We start from the raw sequence: 19,073 nt of genomic DNA, 5'->3' as shown, positions 1-19,073 counted from the left end.
ACTTGCTCTGGTTTCCTCTGTTGGAAGACATTTGCATCATCCAAGTCACTTTGCATGTAGCTATAATATAAGATCATTTTTCACAAGTATACTCAAGAGAGTTCTCCCTGGGGTCTGGTGACTATACTGGTGGATGTAATCATGAGTCTCCAGGATAAAGAACTCCAACTGTATTTTGAGACTTGTTTTTCTAAATTTCTCATGCAGTGTGTCATATGGGAGTAGTCAGGGAAGATGGTTCAGAATTCTCCAACGGGAGGAAGAGGACTGCCAAAAAGATATGTGATTAGAGTGATGAATTCACTCACCAACTATATTACAAAAGCGTATGCTCACAATCACAGATGCTATGTATACATCTGATGGCCACTTTTAGATCCATGCCCCCATGCTTATGCTGTGGCAGGCACTTCTATTTCATGATGTTCTCATGGATTTTTATCTTCTGGCTTCTGCAGACTCATGTTCTTGTGTGCACCTTTGATGATTCTCAGTGCTCTTGGAAAACAAAATTGAGTCGATACAGTGATGGAAATGTGGTGATTTCTGCCTTTGTTCCTCTTTCTATTTACTATATCCTTAACAAAAACATTAAGTTTCATGTGAAAGACAAATATTTCGAACAGTAAGTGCTCTTAGAAATTTATTCATTTTCACTATTCAGTTTTCATTGTCCTCAAGTAATCTGGATGCACAACAATGTAACTTTTTATTTCCTCCATTTGATTCTTGTTTTTAAGTGTTTACAAACTGAAACAGATGTGTTCAGGAAGTCTCTTTGATGTTGATGGTGGTCACCGAGGGATGTTTCTTAGTTAGTTGACGCTAAGAGAGTGGCAGACAAATTGGTAGAATGGAGTGGACTCTGCTGGAGAGAAAAGCCTATGCAGGATTCTTGTGAAGGATGCAAGGTTTATTTCATTCCATGCAGACATTTCTGTAGCTGTAGTATCCATGTATTAATATCTGAAGTGAAGGAAGATGGCTTGCATTAAATTTAGAATACAACCTGGAAAAATGAAATGCAGAAGCAAGTTCCAAGTGGAGAGTCAGTTGACACACATTTAGGAGTGAAGATAAATTTAGGTTCTGGTGATAATTTTGTTGTTCCTGAACCCTGGGTAAATTTCTAAGTAACAAGTGGAGGGACAGTAGAGAAGGAAAAACGATCAAGTAGAAACTTTGGTTAGTACTAATAATGTCTTGGTAACTTAAGCCTAAATGGACCAATGTGTGCACACAAACCCAGCAATAGTCTCATGCCCATGTGATTACATGCAGGAACTAGATTTTTGTCTGTTTTGCTGTTCAGTTTATTTTCCTCACAGTTTTATTAGCTGGACATAGGTCTGTTAATTCTGATCTGCTAACAAATGGTAATTAAATGGGGGGCCAGTGATGTTTTCCATTACAGTAACTTTTGTTGCTTAATCCCTTTTTTGGTTATCTTTCATGTAATAGTTGAAATGATAATAAGCAAACAATCCTTATAATATGTTAATGCACAGGAAAACTTATAGAGTTGTTAATGGAAGTTGTTTTTGAGAATTCTCAAACTTCAAAATATGAATATAATAGTGTATAACTAGGTTATTCCATTTCTGGCCCCATCCCTACTTAATTCTTTATCCTGCCATGGATATTTTCTAATTGTTTTGGAGAAAGTTATTATCATTCTGTTTCAATTTTAAAACATTTAAAAAATTTCAATGATATTTTCCAATTAAATATACCTTTATCTCAATGTATTTACATAATGAGGTACACTTTTGTGCAAAATTTGAAACATTTCTTTTGGTTGGGGATATTATATGTTCTGTCTAACTCTTCAAATGCTTGGTTATTTTGTGTTGGAATTGTGTGTAATATGGGTAGCATAAATACTTCAGGTCGTTTGAAGCAGCGTTTGTGTTCTCTGAATATGTATAATTTTCCTGTTTAACTATGCTATCATTTTAATTGTTATGCTCAGTACAAGGTTTTATTATCACTTTACCAGTGCAGTTGTTATTAGGTGCTTTACTCTTTAGTGGATACATTCCCTTTTTATTTTACAATTTTAATTAGTTTAAAATACATTGATAGGAGTGATAATTAAAATTTTCTGTTGAGTGTATTTAAATTCCTGACCTGATTCACTGTATAAGTAAGTCTTAGGACCCATGCTCATATTCCTAGGATCCAAGAGTTGGAGCAAAGAAAACGTTAAGAACTGTATCAATAAATAAAGATATTGAGGACTTCATACAGGCTTTCTCCTGTCATTGAGCCATTGTGTGTGTCAGAATACACACCAATAGCTTCTGAGTGATTTTCCCAGTGCTCTACGGGCTTTAGTATCTATGGCTTCTTCTTCCATCTGTATGTATATAAAATCATATTTTCTCTCAAATATCCAAGCATTATAGTGTTAAATACATTTTATATCAATCCTGATTTAAACCAAAATTCTATAACTCTATAAATTATTTAGGAATCTTAACTTATTCAAAGGGAGAAAAGATTGTATGAAATCATGGGACATAGAACATCTCAAGTCAATTTAAGTGCAAAGTCGTTTAGCATCTGACAGAGCATAGAAATTCATTCCTGATGGATCAGGAACTCTTATGTGTGTGTTTGTGTGTGCCCATGTTTGGATGTATTCAAATAGTCTGTAGACCAAGGTAAATCCCAGGAATAGATATATCATAGCCACAGATAATGATGCATAGAGACAGAGTCTCTCATTGGTAATATCCTCAATGGACCTGCATATAAATAAGCACCTAACAGAGAATATCAGTTCTGATCATCATACCAGGGTTTCTCCCAAGGTCTATGTATTCTCCCAGGTCCTTTGATTTGCATGGCCACACAAACACTCGAAACACCTTCCTAACTCAATTTTAAAATTTCGGCATTCAAAATTAAAAATACTTTTATTGTATGTGTCTCATATTCCTGTTTTTAACCTTTTCAGATTTTTATATTTCTCCCAGATGTTCTTCTCTTTCCATGAATTCAACATATGTTATGATATAGAAGGAGAAATGAAGAATGGGCTGAACCTTGAGTACCCCTTTGAGACATCACCTGAATATCTTTTAGGTGTTTACACAGATTTCTCTTAACATTTTGAAAGGAACAAATTGGTGCTGTGAAAGGGAAGCAGTCAGGGTGCCTTAGAGAAGGGTCCCTCAAAGTGGCCCAAATAAAACTAAACATATGAAAAGATTCTGATCATGATATAGACATTTGATGAAAACATTCCTGGTAGATGTGTGTCATGTGAGTGGAGTCCCATCTGCAACACATGAAGTCAAACTCTTAGGATTACTGCAATTCCTATTGAAGGTGTAGTTAAGAACATGATTTTGGAAGTTTCCCCTTATTTTAGGAAGATAATAGGTAAGAAAACCATGCAAAAATCAAATGGCTGTGTTTGTTCTGGGTGTTAAAAGACTGACGATTTTTGTCACTATTGTAAATACAGTAGTTTGGTGGAAACACTTGAGATATTTTGAGGTTGCTAGTGTAAGTTTAGCATCAGCTACTATCAGCCTTTTAATACAGTGTTGTGGGTTCATTTAAGAGGAGAAATTTGAGCAACTTGGAAGTTTTAAGCATCATTCTTATAATGATTTATTGTTTTAGTAAGATGAAATGTGAATCCATGCTGGTCTGAACCATGTTCCAAAGCCTTCAAAAGTAGGGTAAATTGAATCAGCTGTTTGTTAGATTAGACTACTGCATAAGAGCAAGTATCCATGACTTTGTAAGAGAAGCCAGTTGAAGTTCAATGACCTCATGTGGGATTCCTGAATAATTTCCCAAATTTGTGAATTTGGGGACAGCATGTCCTGTAGCCCCTTTAAATAAGGGAACATGCATGGTTAGTGCACTGAAGGAATATGTTCTATAGGTGAGAAGTACTTTTTGAGGAGGAGAGGATGTTCCGTAGTTGGTAAAAACAGCTTTTAGACTTGACCTGAGTATTTAAGAAGATTAGCTGCTTTTTTTTCCAGATGTTGACAGACATGACAGTGAGGAAGTAAGCTAAAGTATTGTCTTCAATGGGGATATTGAGCCCTATTCATTTATCACAAAGATAATCAGGAGTGAAAAATTGTTGTCTAAATAATATGTCATATGAATAATCATATTTTTTGAGGACTACCATCCTGTAATTTGCAAAGAGACACATTGAATATTTTAAAGGTTCTCATCCTTTTCTGGATGCATGCTTAAGACTACATATTTAGTAAAGAATAAGTACTGATTTTGTTATATTGAGGCCTGTTACTATTCAGCCCAAGTATTCTCTTTGGCTTGTAAAGAATCTCTGATTCTTCAGGCCATTTATTTGCATATTGTCCCTCTTAGCGAGCATAGTCAACAGGCTTGCTTGTCCTAACTGTCCCTTCCCTTGCAAGCACTAAGAGAATTTTCAGTGTTTAGACTCTCCTCATTGTGGACTGGACACAGTGAAGAATTCAACTTATATTATAGCTAGTTTTTCATAATTGTTAATATTATTCCACAGACTTTAATGTCATATATATACATTACCTTTGAATCTCAAAATCTATGTACCTAAACCCACTTATAAGGTTGAACCTTGCAAATACTTTATAGCTTTTTAATCTCATTATGGAAACATTCATATATCTTAATCTTTTGTATAAATCTTTCATTTTAAAACTGAGTTCAAATATTACATCATTCTACCATTTTATATTTCAACACCATAAGACATAATGAGCTTAAGAGATATAAATTTATAATCTTTTGTGAGAACATTTATTGAGGAATTTAATCTCTCAATGATAGAATATTTAAAATTCATACCCTTTCACACTAAGGAACAAAAGAAATATTTAATTTACAAACTCTTGGGAAGGTGTTTCTGTTGCGAGTTTTGTGACCTAGAATCTGTCCCACTGAAAACTGTTTACTCATTATGTATGAAGACATTTTTTGCATATATAGATATTCCTTCCCACATTTAAAACTACTGGCATGTCACATTCTTTCTTTTTAATGATATAATTATATTTACTAATCCTGTTGTAGTTGCTCAATCTACTAGACTTGAGTGTATGAGGATGACTGTTGTTTAGCTTAAAAGATAAATCAGAAACCCTGTGTAGGATCTTCACACACTCACTTATTTGTTTTTAGTGAGTCTGCCATAGTTAGAAATATCCTTAAAATAATGAACTTGATATTTGTTTGTATATACATTCCTATATACATTCATTAGATTTAAAGGCACAGGTTTAAATTAATCTTTTTCTTAAAATGACTTTATTCTTCTGTCATATAATACATCACATATATAGCTTCCCCTGCCTCCACTCCTACCAGGCATCCCTTCCCCCTCCCAGATCCATTGCTCCTCTTTTTCCTTTAAGAAAAAAGCACACCTCCCAGTTGATATCACAGTGTAAGGAGATGAAGTAAGTTTAGAATTCATCCCTCCTATCAAGACGATATGAGGTAACTCAGTAGGAGGAAAAATATCTTTGGCACTGGCAATAAATGCAGAGACACTACACTCCCACTGTTAGGAGTCCAACAAAACCCGAAGATAACAACCACAGCATGTATGTGGAGGACCTAGCATACACTCACACAGGCTCCATGGTTGCCCCTGCAGTCTCTGTGAGCCACTATGACAAATGCATAATTGATTCTGTGTGTCAACTGACACATTTCTCATGTGCCTTAGTGTCCCCAACCCCTCTGTATCCCACAATTCTTCATCCTCCTCTTTTGCCAAATTCCCTGAGATCAGCTTAATGTTTGACTGATGGTTTCTGTATCTGTTTCCATCAGCTGTTAGAGGAAAGAAAGGGAAATATTCATTATGAGAAAAATCTCCTAGTCATGGAGTAATAATCTTTTAAAGATAATTTGTAATCATAAGGGATAGAGATCATGTTGGAGAACAAGAATTGGTTCCACAAATGGGAGATTCGATTTGTTGATGATTTCCAGACAGTGACAAAATACTAGTGGTTCTGCTAGGCGGATCTTCTTATTGGAAGATATCACCAGTGCTATCAGTTCAACTCAGCTTTTCTCTCAATGACTTGTAGATCCATGGCTTTTAGGGAATGAAACCATCACTTACTCTATATGCTGGACATTCAAATTACAATTTCAGGGATGACATAAATTTTTTGGTTGTAGAAATAAGACATTGAAATTCTAAAAGCCTTTGCATCACCCTGTTAAGCAGCATGATATGGGTCTTCTTCAGAAATATTGATGAAACCTTTCTGCAGGTTCAATTTGAATAACTACCAGTGTTCCTTGGCTTTCATATTTGCCACTGAGGAGATCAACAGGAACCCTCATCTCTTACCCAACACATCTCTGGGATTTGAACTCTACGATATCCAGAGGAGTGAATGGGATTTTCTCAGGGAAGCTTTTCTTTGGCTCACAGGAATGGGAACCAACATTCCCAATTATACATGTAGAAGGGAAAACAAAGTTGTTGCTCTACTTACAGGAGCATCGTGGGTAACATCTGCACGTATTGGAAGACTGCTGAATCTCTACAAATATCCACAGGTGAGGGATGTGACTATTTGGGAGCAATCAAACAGAATCGAAATGCAGACGTTTCTAGTGGTCTATCATGTAAAGGAGAGAGGTAAATCTGATATCTATAAAAGAAAGTCAGGCTACAGCCTCATATATTTTGCTGAGATAGAGAAGATGAAGAGATTAGAGTCTAGAGTGGATGTTTAGAAAACTCTGTGTCTTGTCAGAAATTCTCAGTACAAGTCTTCAGGAATGAGATAGGATTTTAAAACAACATGAACAGAATTTGATATTATCAGTCCCAAGTGGTGTCTCATGTCTAAGATTGTTTCCTATATCAATGTTTTCATTCTAGTTTCTCATTTCATTCCTTTCAGCTCAGTTTTGGACATTTTGACTCTATCCTGAGTGACAGAGGCCAGTTCTCTTATCTCTATCAGACAGCTGCAAAGGACTCATCTCTGTCACTTGGCATTATCTCTTTGCTGCTTCATTTCAGCTGGACCTGGGTGGGGCTGGTCCTCATAGATAACCTTAAAGGAATCAAGATCCTATCAAAGATGAGAGGAGAAATGTACAGGAAGAGAGTGTGTGTAGCTTTTGTAGAAATGGTACCAGAGAACTTGTTTTATTTTGACAGTTCATCTCAAAAGACTCTCAAGGTGATCATGGAATCATCTGCAAATGTGGTTATCATTTATGATGACAGGGAATCTTTACATTGCATAATGCTAGTTAGACTGCGTTTTGAAAAAATATGGAAAGTCTGGGTCATGAATTCAAAATTTGATGTCAATATCATTTATGAACCTTTTATTTTTGATTCATTTCATGGGTCTCTCCTTTTTACGCATCACCATGATGAGATTTCTGATTTTAGAAAGTTTATTCAGGCATACACCCCATCTAAATACCCTGATGACCAATATATTGATATTTTCTGGAAAATTTTGTTCAATTGTTCTTTCTTTCTACCTGATTGTAAAGTATCTGTTAACTGTCTACCAAATGCTTCATTGGAAATGTTTCCTTCACATATGTGGGAAATGCACATGACTGAAGCAAGTTACAATATATATAATTCTGTGTATGCTGTGGCTCACAGTCTCCATGAGATGACTCTCAAACAATTACAAACTCAACCTCATAGAAATGGGGAGAGGACTATCCACCCCTGGGAGGTAATTTCTCTTTCCATTTATTTTGACAATAACACTGTGACATACAGGACACTTTATAAAATCACTCAATATTCTATTGTATTTTGTGGCTGATTTCACCCAAAAAGGACACACATAGTTTCTTGTCTAAGTGTCATTGTCCAAGATGAATGGGTAGCAATAACAAGGATCAAATGCATGTATGTCAATATGAACTTTGAGTTACATATAGCCTCAGAATCTTCTCCTGGTGACATGCTCTATTTGATAACCTGTTATCTCTAAGTACCTGTCAGAACAGACATAAGAGAAGTAGTGAAATACTACTAGCCCCTTAAGGTTCAAATGCTGAATAATGGCTATGCTACCTAACTGTCCATTTATTACACTTTGGAAATCAACATCAAAATTTACAAACGGAAATTTGAGCATTTTCCTTAAGTAATTAGATGTGGCTAGCATTTGCAAATTTTGGAAATGTGCTTCAATCACCATTCCTGGGTAATTCTGTTTTGTGTTTTTGCATGTGTATGTGTGCCAGCGCTTTCTTTTGACACCCACTGAGAGTAAAGAAACATTGATTGTGTAATTATAAGGCTTTCATCATTAAAATCATTAATAACTTGTCACTTGTATTTCACATCAGTAATTAAAGTCAGTGTGAGATGCTGTTTTATTTAGTTCTCTTAAATATTTCTGGGACTAAATTTATCATAAGATTCTACATCCTTTTCAGCTTCATCCCTTTCTCAAGAAAATCCATTTCAAAAATGGTGCTGGGCACCATGTAGCATTGGATTCCCAAATGAAATTAGACGAAGAGTATGATATACTCAACTTCTGGAATTTTCCAAATGGTCTCAGGCAAAATATGAAAGTTGGAACATTTTCTTTTAAAGCTCCACATGGTCACCAACTGTTTTTGTCTGATCATATGATACAGTGGTCCACAGGATTTACAGAGGTTTGTTCAATCTTATGTCATTGAATTGATCATTATGTAAATAAACATTTGATTCCTGATTTAATGATTTCTGGTTCTTTACACATGACTCAACCATATATAGAAAACAACTGTCTAATGAGGAACTTTTTGGTGTCTTAAACTGGTCAATGGATTATTTATTTTTCCTTACATTTCTTAAATGACAAATAATTTCAAATGATAAATTGGATTGTATATTTATTAAGTTTCATCCCTGTTCTGAATCTACACAGACATGTTTAATTTGACTCAGAAAATAGGAAATATCAGGACATGGCAACTTGCCCTATTTCTTTCTGGCTGTAGGAAAACCTTTTTAGTATGGAGGACACATTTCCATTGGCTAATTGTTTTGCTGCTGAAAGATGAAGCAGTTGATCAAGCTTTCAAAAACACACATCTAACAGAAGCAATTTAAGATCATAGACTTAATAATCTCAGATAGCAAGTATAGTCGATCAAGATTTATGTAGTCATGGCTGCAGGAGCCTGAGAAAGTTATTCACATTATTTTCAGGAAGGAAGCAGAGGTGAATACTGCTTTCCCATTTCTTCTTATTTTTATTCATTCTTTCTTTTTTAAAATTTAAATTAAATTAAAACAATCTTATTTTATATGTCAATCCAAGTTCCCTCTCCCTCCCATCCTCCCATGCCCCCCACCGACCCCCATACCATCCCTCTTCTGCTCCATAGACAGGGTGTGGCCTTCCTTGGGGGATCATCCAAGTATGGCCATATCTTTTGGGGCAGGGCCTAGGCCCTCCCCCATGTGTCTAGGCTGAGAGAGTATCACTCTATAGGGAATGGGCTCCCAATGTCCAGTCGTACACTAGGGATAAATAGTGTTCCACTACCAGAGGCTCTATAGACTGCCTAGGTCTGCTAACTGATACCCACATTCAGGGGGCCTGATTCTGTCCTATGCTGGTTTCCCAGCAGTCAGTCTGGGGTCCATGAGCTGCCCCTTGTTCAGGTTATGCGTTTCTGTTGGTTTCCCCAGCCTGCTCTTTCCCCCTTTGCTCATCACTCCTCCCACTTTACAACTGGATTCCAGGAATTCAGGTCAGTACTTAGCTGTGGGTGTCTGCTTCTGCTTTCATCAGCCACTGGATGAAGGCTCTAGGATAGCATATAAGGTAGTCATCAGTTTCATTATAGGGAAAGGCCATTTGGGATATACCCTTCGCTATTGTGTAGAATATTACTTGTGGTCATCCTTTTATATCTCTGAACATTTTCCTAGTGCCAGATTTTTCTTTAAACCTATAATGGCTCCCTCTGTTAAGGTATCTCTTTTATTGCTCTCTCTATTCTTCCCCTGACTCAATCTTCCAGGTCCATTGTAACTTCCTCTCACCTACTCTTCTCCCCTTCTCTTTCTCCTTACTCCTTCTCCCCTCCCCCATGCTCCCAATTTGCTCAAGAGATCTTGTCCCTTTCCCCTTCTCCAGGGGACTATGTGTGTCTCTCTTAGAGTCCTGCTTGTTTCCTAGCTTCTCTGGAGGTGTGGTTGTATGCTGGTAATCTTTGCTCTATGTCTAATTAATATCCATATATGAGTGTGTACATGCCATGTTTGTCTTTTTGTGACGGTGTTACCTCACTCAGGATGGTTTCTTCTAGTTCCATCTATTTGCCTGCAAATTTCAAGATTCCATTCTTTTTACTGCTGAGTAGTACTTCATTGTGTAAATGTACCACATTTTCTTTTTCTTCGGTTGAGGGGCATCTTGGTTGCTTTCAGGTTCTGGCTATTACAAATAAGGCTGCTATGAACATAATTGAACAGATGTCCTAGTGGTATGAATGTGCATCCTTAGGGTATATGCCTAAGAGTGGAATTGCTGGATCTTGAGGTAGACTGGTTCCAATTTTTTTGCGAAACCACCATACTGATTTCCAAAGTGGCTGTCCAAGTTTACACTCCCACCGGCAGTGAAGGAGTGTTCCCCTTACTCCACATCCTCTCCAGCATAAACTGGTGTTGGTGTTTTTGATTTCAGGCATTCTGATATGTGTAAGATGATATCTCAGAGTTGTTTTGATTTGCATTTACCTTATGGCTACAAGGACAATAGTCATTGATGATGTTACATACTTTTAGAGTATGTCTTCTTTCTTCCTGTACCCTATTGTAAATGATCTCTCATAGAAAGGGCCAAATACTGGTTTGAATTATAATTTGGAATCCTTTCAAGTTTGTGTCCAAAGAGATATTAAAAATCACCATTATAAAATAAGTTGCTCCCTCTGGCCATTACAAAGCACATAGAAGAAACACTATGGCATTCTAGTTGCCCTTCACAACACATATTCAATGATGTAACTTCCTATTATTTTGTCTTACCTCTTACAATCACGCAACTCTCTTGAGATATGTTGTCATTAGATAATTGTTTTAATACATTGAACACTGTAGTGAATACTATATTGAAACAGATGCATCAGTACCATCATTTTCAGGTATAAACATAAGGGCTTGTGATATCATTGTTCAAAATTGGAAAATAATCTTTATTATTTTAACACTGTCTTCTCCTGAGTATTTTCTCTCATATATTTAATTCTCAGCTTCCTCGTTCTATGTGCAGTGAGAGCTGTGTTCCTGGATTTCGAAAATCCTCCCAGGAGGTGGAGCCTACCTGTTGCTATGATTGTGCTCCTTGTCCAGAAAATGAGATTTCCAATGAGACAGGTAAGTGTCAGTCTCACATGGGTATTTCACAACTCTCCACAGTGTTCTGCAATGTCTAAGCAGATGGAAAAGTTCTGTGAAGTAATGGCAGAGATAAGCACTATTCATTCATTTAAAAGGAACAATGTTTGAATTCATTGTATCATCATTTTAATTTGCATCCTGACCATTGAAGCTCATAATTGATCAATGTTGTTTGTTTTCCCTAGGCATTGGTATTTGTAGAAAACCACTTTTCCATCCCAGAGTAGTCTGCTTCATTTTAAATTAGCATGTAACACACAGTTTAAATGATAAACTTTCCTATAAATACTGATAATACTCCTTAATTATTGCATACAATGATTCTATTTTGTATAATATATAAATGAAAGAATTATTGAGTTAAGAGTAGGCTAATTATAGAATACTGTCTTGTCACAACTAGTTGAAATGGCACCATCACTTCAACGGATGTTAGTGTTGAGATTAATCCAGGCAAAGTTACACAGTCCTGCTCACAGAACAATTTAAGACTGAAGTGCAAGGATCTGTTTCTCCGGTCATATATGTGCACAATAGAAGAATCTTATGCCAAAATACATCCAAAGAACATAAAAAGGCTTGAGGTAATTAAAAAGAGTGAATGTGTGGAGCACACACAGACACAAATTTTGAAAGTGGAGAGAGAATTTCCACAATTATGATTTCTGTCTAATGCAATTCTTTATTTATTAATTTAAATATTTTGAAACAATAATCATTTCCATAAACATTCAGAGATTTAAAAGTTACTTCATGGAAACGCAAATTTTTTAATTTTGTGGTTTCTTTAAAAGTGACTATTTCAAAATGTGTTTATTAGGAATGTCTCTACGAACAATCAAAGATTTGTGCATATAGATGCTGCATGCACATTGGTGGCATGGTAAGTTCATGCACATGTGACATGCATACCTTTGAGGAAACTTAGATATCAATCCTAAACCCTGAGCAGTTGCAGTTCAAGGAAACACTTCAAAGCAGTTTCAGAAGAAGACACTAAAACAGATATTAAATGTTTCAAAATGGAGAATCTTATACCTCAATTCATGTAGAATGAGCTGTAGCTATCTTTGAAAACAACATATTTAATTCTCCTTGAAATATTTGGTATTTTATACCTCTTGCTTTTTACTAAGACATGTGGTTATGGCTATGATGAATCCATGCTGCATTAGAATCCAGTAGCATGTAAACACATGGGGACTGAAGAGAAGGAGCACCTTGAGGGTGAGGGTGCTGCATGAAGGCACACAATAAAAGGTACTCGTGAGAGCTTGTTTGGAGATTCTAGCAGGGGTGTGCAGCTAAGTGAACACCCTTGACTAAAGAACACACTCCGTTCTGGGAATGTTGTTCTCTTTTTGTGGGGATTAACCTTATTTGTTTGTTTATTTATTTATTTATTTATTTATTTATTTATTTATTTATTTCTGAGGTAAGATGAGTTTGGGGGTCAGTTTTTTTTCCACATTTTTATTTATTTATTTTTATTTATTTTAATGAGAAAGAAAATTATTTTACATGTCAATTCCAGGTCTCTTTCCCTCCCCTCCTCCCCTCCCCCCAACTAACACCTTACCTATCCCATACCCTTTCTGCTCGAAGGGAGGGTGAGGCCTTCGATAGGGGTCTTCAAAAACTGTCTTATTCTTTGGGATAGGGTGTAGGCCAAGCCCCTTGTGTCTAGGCTCAGGGATTATCCCTTTTTGTGGGATGGGCTCCCAAAGTACATTACTATGCTAGGGATAAGTAGTGATCTACTACAAGAAGACCCATAGATTTCCAAGGTCTCCTCACTGACACCCACATTCAGGGAGTCTGGATCAATCCCATGCTGGTTTCCCAGCTATCAGTCTGGGAACCAAGAGCTCTCCCTTCTTCAGGTCAGCTGTTTCTTTGGGTTTCACCAGCCTGGTGTGGACCCCTTTGCTCATCACTCCTCCTTCTCTGCAACTGGATTCCAGTTCAGTTCAAGGTTTAGCTGTGGGTGTCTTCTGCTTCCACCAGCTGTTGGATGAAGGCTATATGATGCCATATTAATTAGTCATCAATCTCATTATCAGGAGAAGGCATTTAAGGTAGCCTCTCCTCTGTTGCTTAAATTGTTAGTTGGGGACATATTTGTAGCTCTCCAGTCTACATAAACCTCTAATGTCTCCCTTTATATCACTTCCAAAAGGATGCACAGGGAATGTTTAGGAAGGCAGGGAATTCCAACCCAACTTGCCATATCAGCTGCATCAAAACTGGCTATTAATGGAGTAACAAGTGTCACAGACAGATGCCCTACACCATCCTTTCAAAGAGCATGCTGGGTTACCTCCCTCAGGATGTTTTCATTTTTTTCTAGTTCCATCCATTTGATTGCAAATTTCAAAATGTCATTGCTTTTCCCCACTGAGTAGTACTCTATTGTGCAACTGTACCAATTTTCTTTATTCACTCTTCGGTAGTGGGCCATCTAGGTTGTTTCCAAATTTTGGCTATTATGACTAGTGTTGCTACAAACATAGTTGAACAAATGTCCTTTTGGTATGAGTGTACATCCTTTGTGTATATGCCCAAGAGTGGTATTTCTTGGTCTTGCAGTAGATTAATTCCCACTTTTCTGAGAAACTGCCAAACTGATTTTCAAAGTTGCTGTATAAGTTTGCTCCCACCATTAATGGAGGAGTATTTTCCTTACTCCACATCATCTTCAGTATAAGCTGTTTCTTTTTTTTTCTTTCCAGATTTTTTATTTGAATTAGAAACATGATTGTTTTACATGACAATCCCAGTTCCCTTCTCCCTTCCGTCCTTCCTTACCATCCCCCCAACTAAAACACTACCTAACACATATCCTTTCTTCTATTCTTCCCCTGACTCAACTTTTCTACTCCCTCATGTCCTCTGCATCTTTCCTCTTCTCCCATTCTCATTATGCTAGCTCCCTCCCCCCTCTTCCTGTGTTCTCAATTTGCTCATGGATTCTTGACCCTTTCCCCTTCTCCAGGGGACCATGTATGTCTCTCTTAGGGTCCTCTTGTTTACTAGCTTCTCTGGCAGTGTGGATTGTAGGCTGGTAATCCTTTACTCTATGTCTAAAATCCACATATGAGTGAGTACATATCATGTTTTTCTTTTTGTGAATAAGCTGTTTCTTATTATTGATCTTAGCCATCTGACAGGTGTAAGACAGTATCTCAGAATTGTTTTGATTTGCATTTCCCTGATGGCTAAGGATGTTGAGCAATTCTTTAAGTGTCTTTCAGTCATTTGAGTTTCCTGTTGAGAATTCTATGTTTAGATCTGTAACACATTTTAAATTGGATTACTTGGCGTAGTTTCTTGAGTTCTTTGTATATTTTGGAGATAAGTCATCTGCTAGATGTGGATCTAGTGAAGATCTTTTCCCATTCTGTAGGCTGCTTTTCTGTCTTATTATACTGTCTTACCATATCCTTTGCCTCACATAACATCCTTAGTGTCAGGAGGTTCCATTTATTAATCATTGCCCTCAATGTCTGTGCTACTGGTATTATATTTAGGAAATGGCCTCCTATGCCAATGTGTTCAAGGATACTTCCCACTCTCTCTTTTTTTTATTAGTTCCAGTTAGGAAACAAGCTTGTTTTACATGTAAGTGCCTTCTCCCTCTACCTCCCCTCGCCCCCATCCTTCTTCCCCCACCCCAACCTACCTACCACCTCATCCACCCACCACTCCCCAGGCAGGGTAGGGCCCTCAACGGGGGCTCTGCAAAGTCCACCAAATCTTCCTGTGCTAGGCCTGGACACTTCCCCATGTGTCCAGGGCCAGAGTGTATCCCTTCATGTGGGATGGGCACTCAAATTCCCTTCTTACACCAGGGAAAAATACTAATCCACTACCAGAGGCTCTCTGGAGTGCAGAGTCCTCCTTATTGACATTCATGTTCAGGGGTCTGGATCAGTCTTGTACTGGCCTCCCAGACAGCATCTGGGGTCGATGTGCTCTCCGTTGTTCAGGCCAACTGTTTCTGTGGGTTTCTCTAACCTGGTACAGACCCCTTTGCTCTTCATTCCTCCCTCTCTTCAACTAAATTCCAGATTTCAGCTCAGTGTATATCTGTGGATGTCTGTCTCTGCTTCCATCAGCCACTGGATGAGGGCTCTAGGATGGCATAAAGAGTAGTCATCAATCTCATTTTAGGGGAAGGGTTTTTAGGCTATCCTCTCCACCATTGCCTGGATGTCAGATCGTGTCATCCTTGTAGGTCTCTGGAGATCTCCCTAGTTCCAGATCTCTTCTCGGACCTATAGTGGCTCCCTCTAATATGGTGTCTCTCATCCTGCTCTCTTTCCTCTATTCTTACCCCAACTTAATGTTTCTGTTCCTCCATTTCCTCTTCTCTACTCCTCCTCTCTTGCTCTTATTGTGGCAGCTCCCTCTCTCCTACCCTCATGCTCCCAATTAGCTCAGGAGTTTATGCCACTTCCCATTTCTGGGGTCCATTTATCCCTTAGAGTCCTTCATGTTTCCTAGTTCCTTTGGTGAAGAGGATTATAGGCTGGTAATCCTTTGCTCTATGTCTAAAATTCATATATGAGTGAGTACATATATCATGTTTGTCTTTTTGTGACTGGGTTACCTCACTCAGGATGGTTTCTTCTAGTTCTATCCATTTGCCTTCGAATTTCAAGATTCCATTGCTTTTTTTCTGCTGAGTAGTACTCCATTGTATAAATGTACCACATTTTCTCTTTCCATTCTTCAGTTGAGGGGCATGTAGGTTGCTTCCAGGTTCTGGCTATTACAAACAATGCTGCTATGAACACGGTTGAACATATGTCCTTGTTGTATGAACATGAATTATTTGGGTATATACCCAAGAGAGGAATGTCTCGATCTTGAGGTAGACTGATTCCCATTTTTCTGAGCAACCGCAATACTGATTTGTAAGTGGTCTTACAAGTTTGCACTCCCACCAGCAATGGAGGAGTGTTCCTTTTTCTCCACATCCTCTCCAGCATAGATTGTCATGGGTATTTTTGATTTTAGCCATTCTGATAGGTGTGAAGTGGTATCTCAGAGTTGTTTTGAGTTGCAATTCTCTGATGGCCAAGGATTTTGAGCACTTTCTTAAGTGTCTTTCAGCCATTTCAGATTCTGATGTTGAGAATACTCTATTTAGTTCTGCACCCCACTTTTTAATTTCATTGTTTGGTGTTTTGGTGGCTAGCTTCCTGAGCTCCTTATATATTTTGGAAATCAGTCCTCTGTCAGATGTGGGATCGGTGAAGATCTTTTCCCATTCTGTGGGTGGTCATTTTGTCTTACTGACTGTGTCCTTTGCCTTGCAGAAGCTTCTCAGTTTCAGGATGTCCCGTTTATTAACTGCAGACCTCAATGTCTGTGCTACTGGTGTGATGTTCAGGAAGCGGTCTCCTGTGCCAATTTGTTCAAGGGTAATTCCCACTTTCTCTTCTAGAAGATTCAGTGTGGCTGGATTTATGCTGAGATCTTTGATCCATTTGCACTTAAGTTTTGTTCATGGTGACAGGTATGCATTTATCTGCACTCTTTTGCATGTCTGAATCCAATTGTGCCAGCACCATTTGTTGAAGATGCTATCTTTTTTCCATTGTATAGATTTAGCACCTTTGTCAAAAATAAGGTGTTTGTAGGTGCGTGGGTTAATATCAGGGTTTTCAAATCAATTCCATTGGTCTATCTGTCTATTTTTGTGCCAGTACCAAGCTGTTTTCAGAACATTGGCTGTATAGTAGAACTTGAAGTCAGGGATGGTGATGCCTCCAGAAGATCCTTTATTATAAAGAGTTGTTTTGGCTATCCTAGGTTTTTTATTTTTCCATATAAAGTTGAGTATTGTTCTTTCAATGCCTGTGAAAAACTGTGTTGGGATTTTGATGGGGATTTCATTGAATCTGTAGATTGCTTTTGGCAGGTTTGCCATTTTTACTATGTTATTTCTACCTATCCAAGAGCATGGGAGATGTTTCCATTTTCTAGTATCTTCTTTAATTTCTTTCTTTAAAGTCTCAAAAGAGACTTATTGTACAGGTTCTTATTGTACAGGTCTTTCACTTTTTTGGTTAGTGTTATCCCAAGATATTTAATGTTGCTTGTGGATATTGTGAAAGGTGATGTTTGTGAAAGGTGATGTTTCCCTGATTTCTTTCTCATTGGATTTATCATCTGTATATATTTGGGCTACAGATTTTTTTGAGTTAATTTTGTATCCTGCTACCTTGCTGAAGGTGTTCATCAGCTGTAGGAGTTCCCTGGTAGAGTTTTTCGGGTCACTAATGTAGACTATCATGTCATCTGCAAATAGTGAAAGTTTGACTTCTTCCTTTCCAATTTGTATCCCTTTGATCCCCTTTTGTTTTCTTATTACTCTAGCTAGAACTTTATGTACAATATTGAAGAGATATGGAGAGAGTGGACATCCTTGTCTTGTTCCTGATTTTAGAGGAAATGCTTTGAGTTTCTCTCCATTTACTTTGATGTTGGCTGTTGGTTTGGTGTTTGTTGCATTTAACATGTTTAGATATGTTCCTGTTATTCCTGTTCTCTCCAAGATCTTTATCATGAAGGGATGTTGGATTTTGTCAAAGGCTTTTTCAGTGTCTAATGAGATGATCATGTGGTTTTTCTTTTTCAGTTTGCTTATATGGTGGATTACATTGATGTATTTTCGTATGTTGAACCATCCTTGCATCCCTGGGATGAAGCCTACTTGATCATGGTGGATGATTTTTCAGATATGTTCTTGGATTCGAGTTACGATAAATCTTTCTGCCAATAGCCGCCTGAGCCCCACCACCATGTGTAATCCTTACACCAGCCGCCCGCCCGAGTTAGGCCCAAATGAGTACACAGAAACTTGTATTAGGTTCAAAGCTGCTTGGCCAATGACTAGGATTCCTCATCTATTAGATCAGTCTTAATTATCATAAATTATGTATTTTATAAGATTTATCTTATTGGATGCCTTATTGGCGTCCCTCTTGCTGGTGGATCACATTGTGCTACTGGAGGAGCAAGGGGAAAAAAGGGACCCTTCCTGTTTCTCCTTTGCTTAAATATGAGTCTCCTTGCTATGTCACTTCCTGCCTGGATCACCACTTCTCTACTACATTTCCCAGAATCCTTTGACTCCTGGTCCTGCCTATCTTCCTGTTTCATTGGCCAAACATTATTTTATTCAACAATCAATAAGATAAACATACACAGAAGCACATTCCCCATCAGATTCCATTCACCAATATTTTATTGAGTATTTCATCATCGATGTCTATGAGGGATATCGGTCTGTAGTTGTCTTTCTTAGTCAAATCTTTGTGTGGCTTGGGTATCTAAGTGATTGTAGCCTCGTAGAAAGATTTTGGCAATATCCCATCTGCTTCTATTGTGCAGAACAGTTTGAGGAGTACTGGAATTAGCTCTTGTTTGAATTTCTGGTAGAATTCTGCAGTGAAGCCATCTGGCCCTGGGCTTTTTTTGGTTGGGAGGCTTTTGATGACTGCTTCTATTTCATTAGGGGTTATAGGTCGATTTAAACTGCTTATCTGATCTTGGTTTAATTTTGGTAAGTGATATTTATCCAGAAAACTGTCCATTTCCTTTAGATTTTCCAATTTTGTGGAGTACAGGTTTTCAAAGTATGACCTGAAGATTCTCT

The 19,073-nt window shown here is 37.7% G+C and overlaps 1 protein-coding gene across 1 annotated transcript in view; it reads left to right on the top strand.

The window, feature by feature from the left end:
* The first annotated feature begins 419 nt into the window (after positions 1-419).
* Positions 420-19,073, top strand: part of LOC100769409 (vomeronasal type-2 receptor 116) — a 29,339-nt gene continuing 10,685 nt past the window's right edge. The window contains exons 1-5 of the mRNA XM_027413396.1: positions 420-625; positions 6,273-6,564; positions 6,915-7,718; positions 8,434-8,661; positions 11,257-11,380. Coding sequence (XP_027269197.1) covers positions 420-625; positions 6,273-6,564; positions 6,915-7,718; positions 8,434-8,661; positions 11,257-11,380 — 1,654 coding nt within the window. The remainder of the gene's footprint in view (positions 626-6,272; positions 6,565-6,914; positions 7,719-8,433; positions 8,662-11,256; positions 11,381-19,073) is intronic.

The sequence above is a fragment of the Cricetulus griseus genome, chromosome 4 (assembly GCF_003668045.3).
Source record: "Cricetulus griseus strain 17A/GY chromosome 4, alternate assembly CriGri-PICRH-1.0, whole genome shotgun sequence".
Taxonomy (NCBI): domain Eukaryota; kingdom Metazoa; phylum Chordata; class Mammalia; order Rodentia; family Cricetidae; genus Cricetulus; species Cricetulus griseus.
The sequence above is the reverse complement of the archived record's forward strand: the minus strand, read 5'-3'. Positions and strand labels throughout refer to the sequence as shown.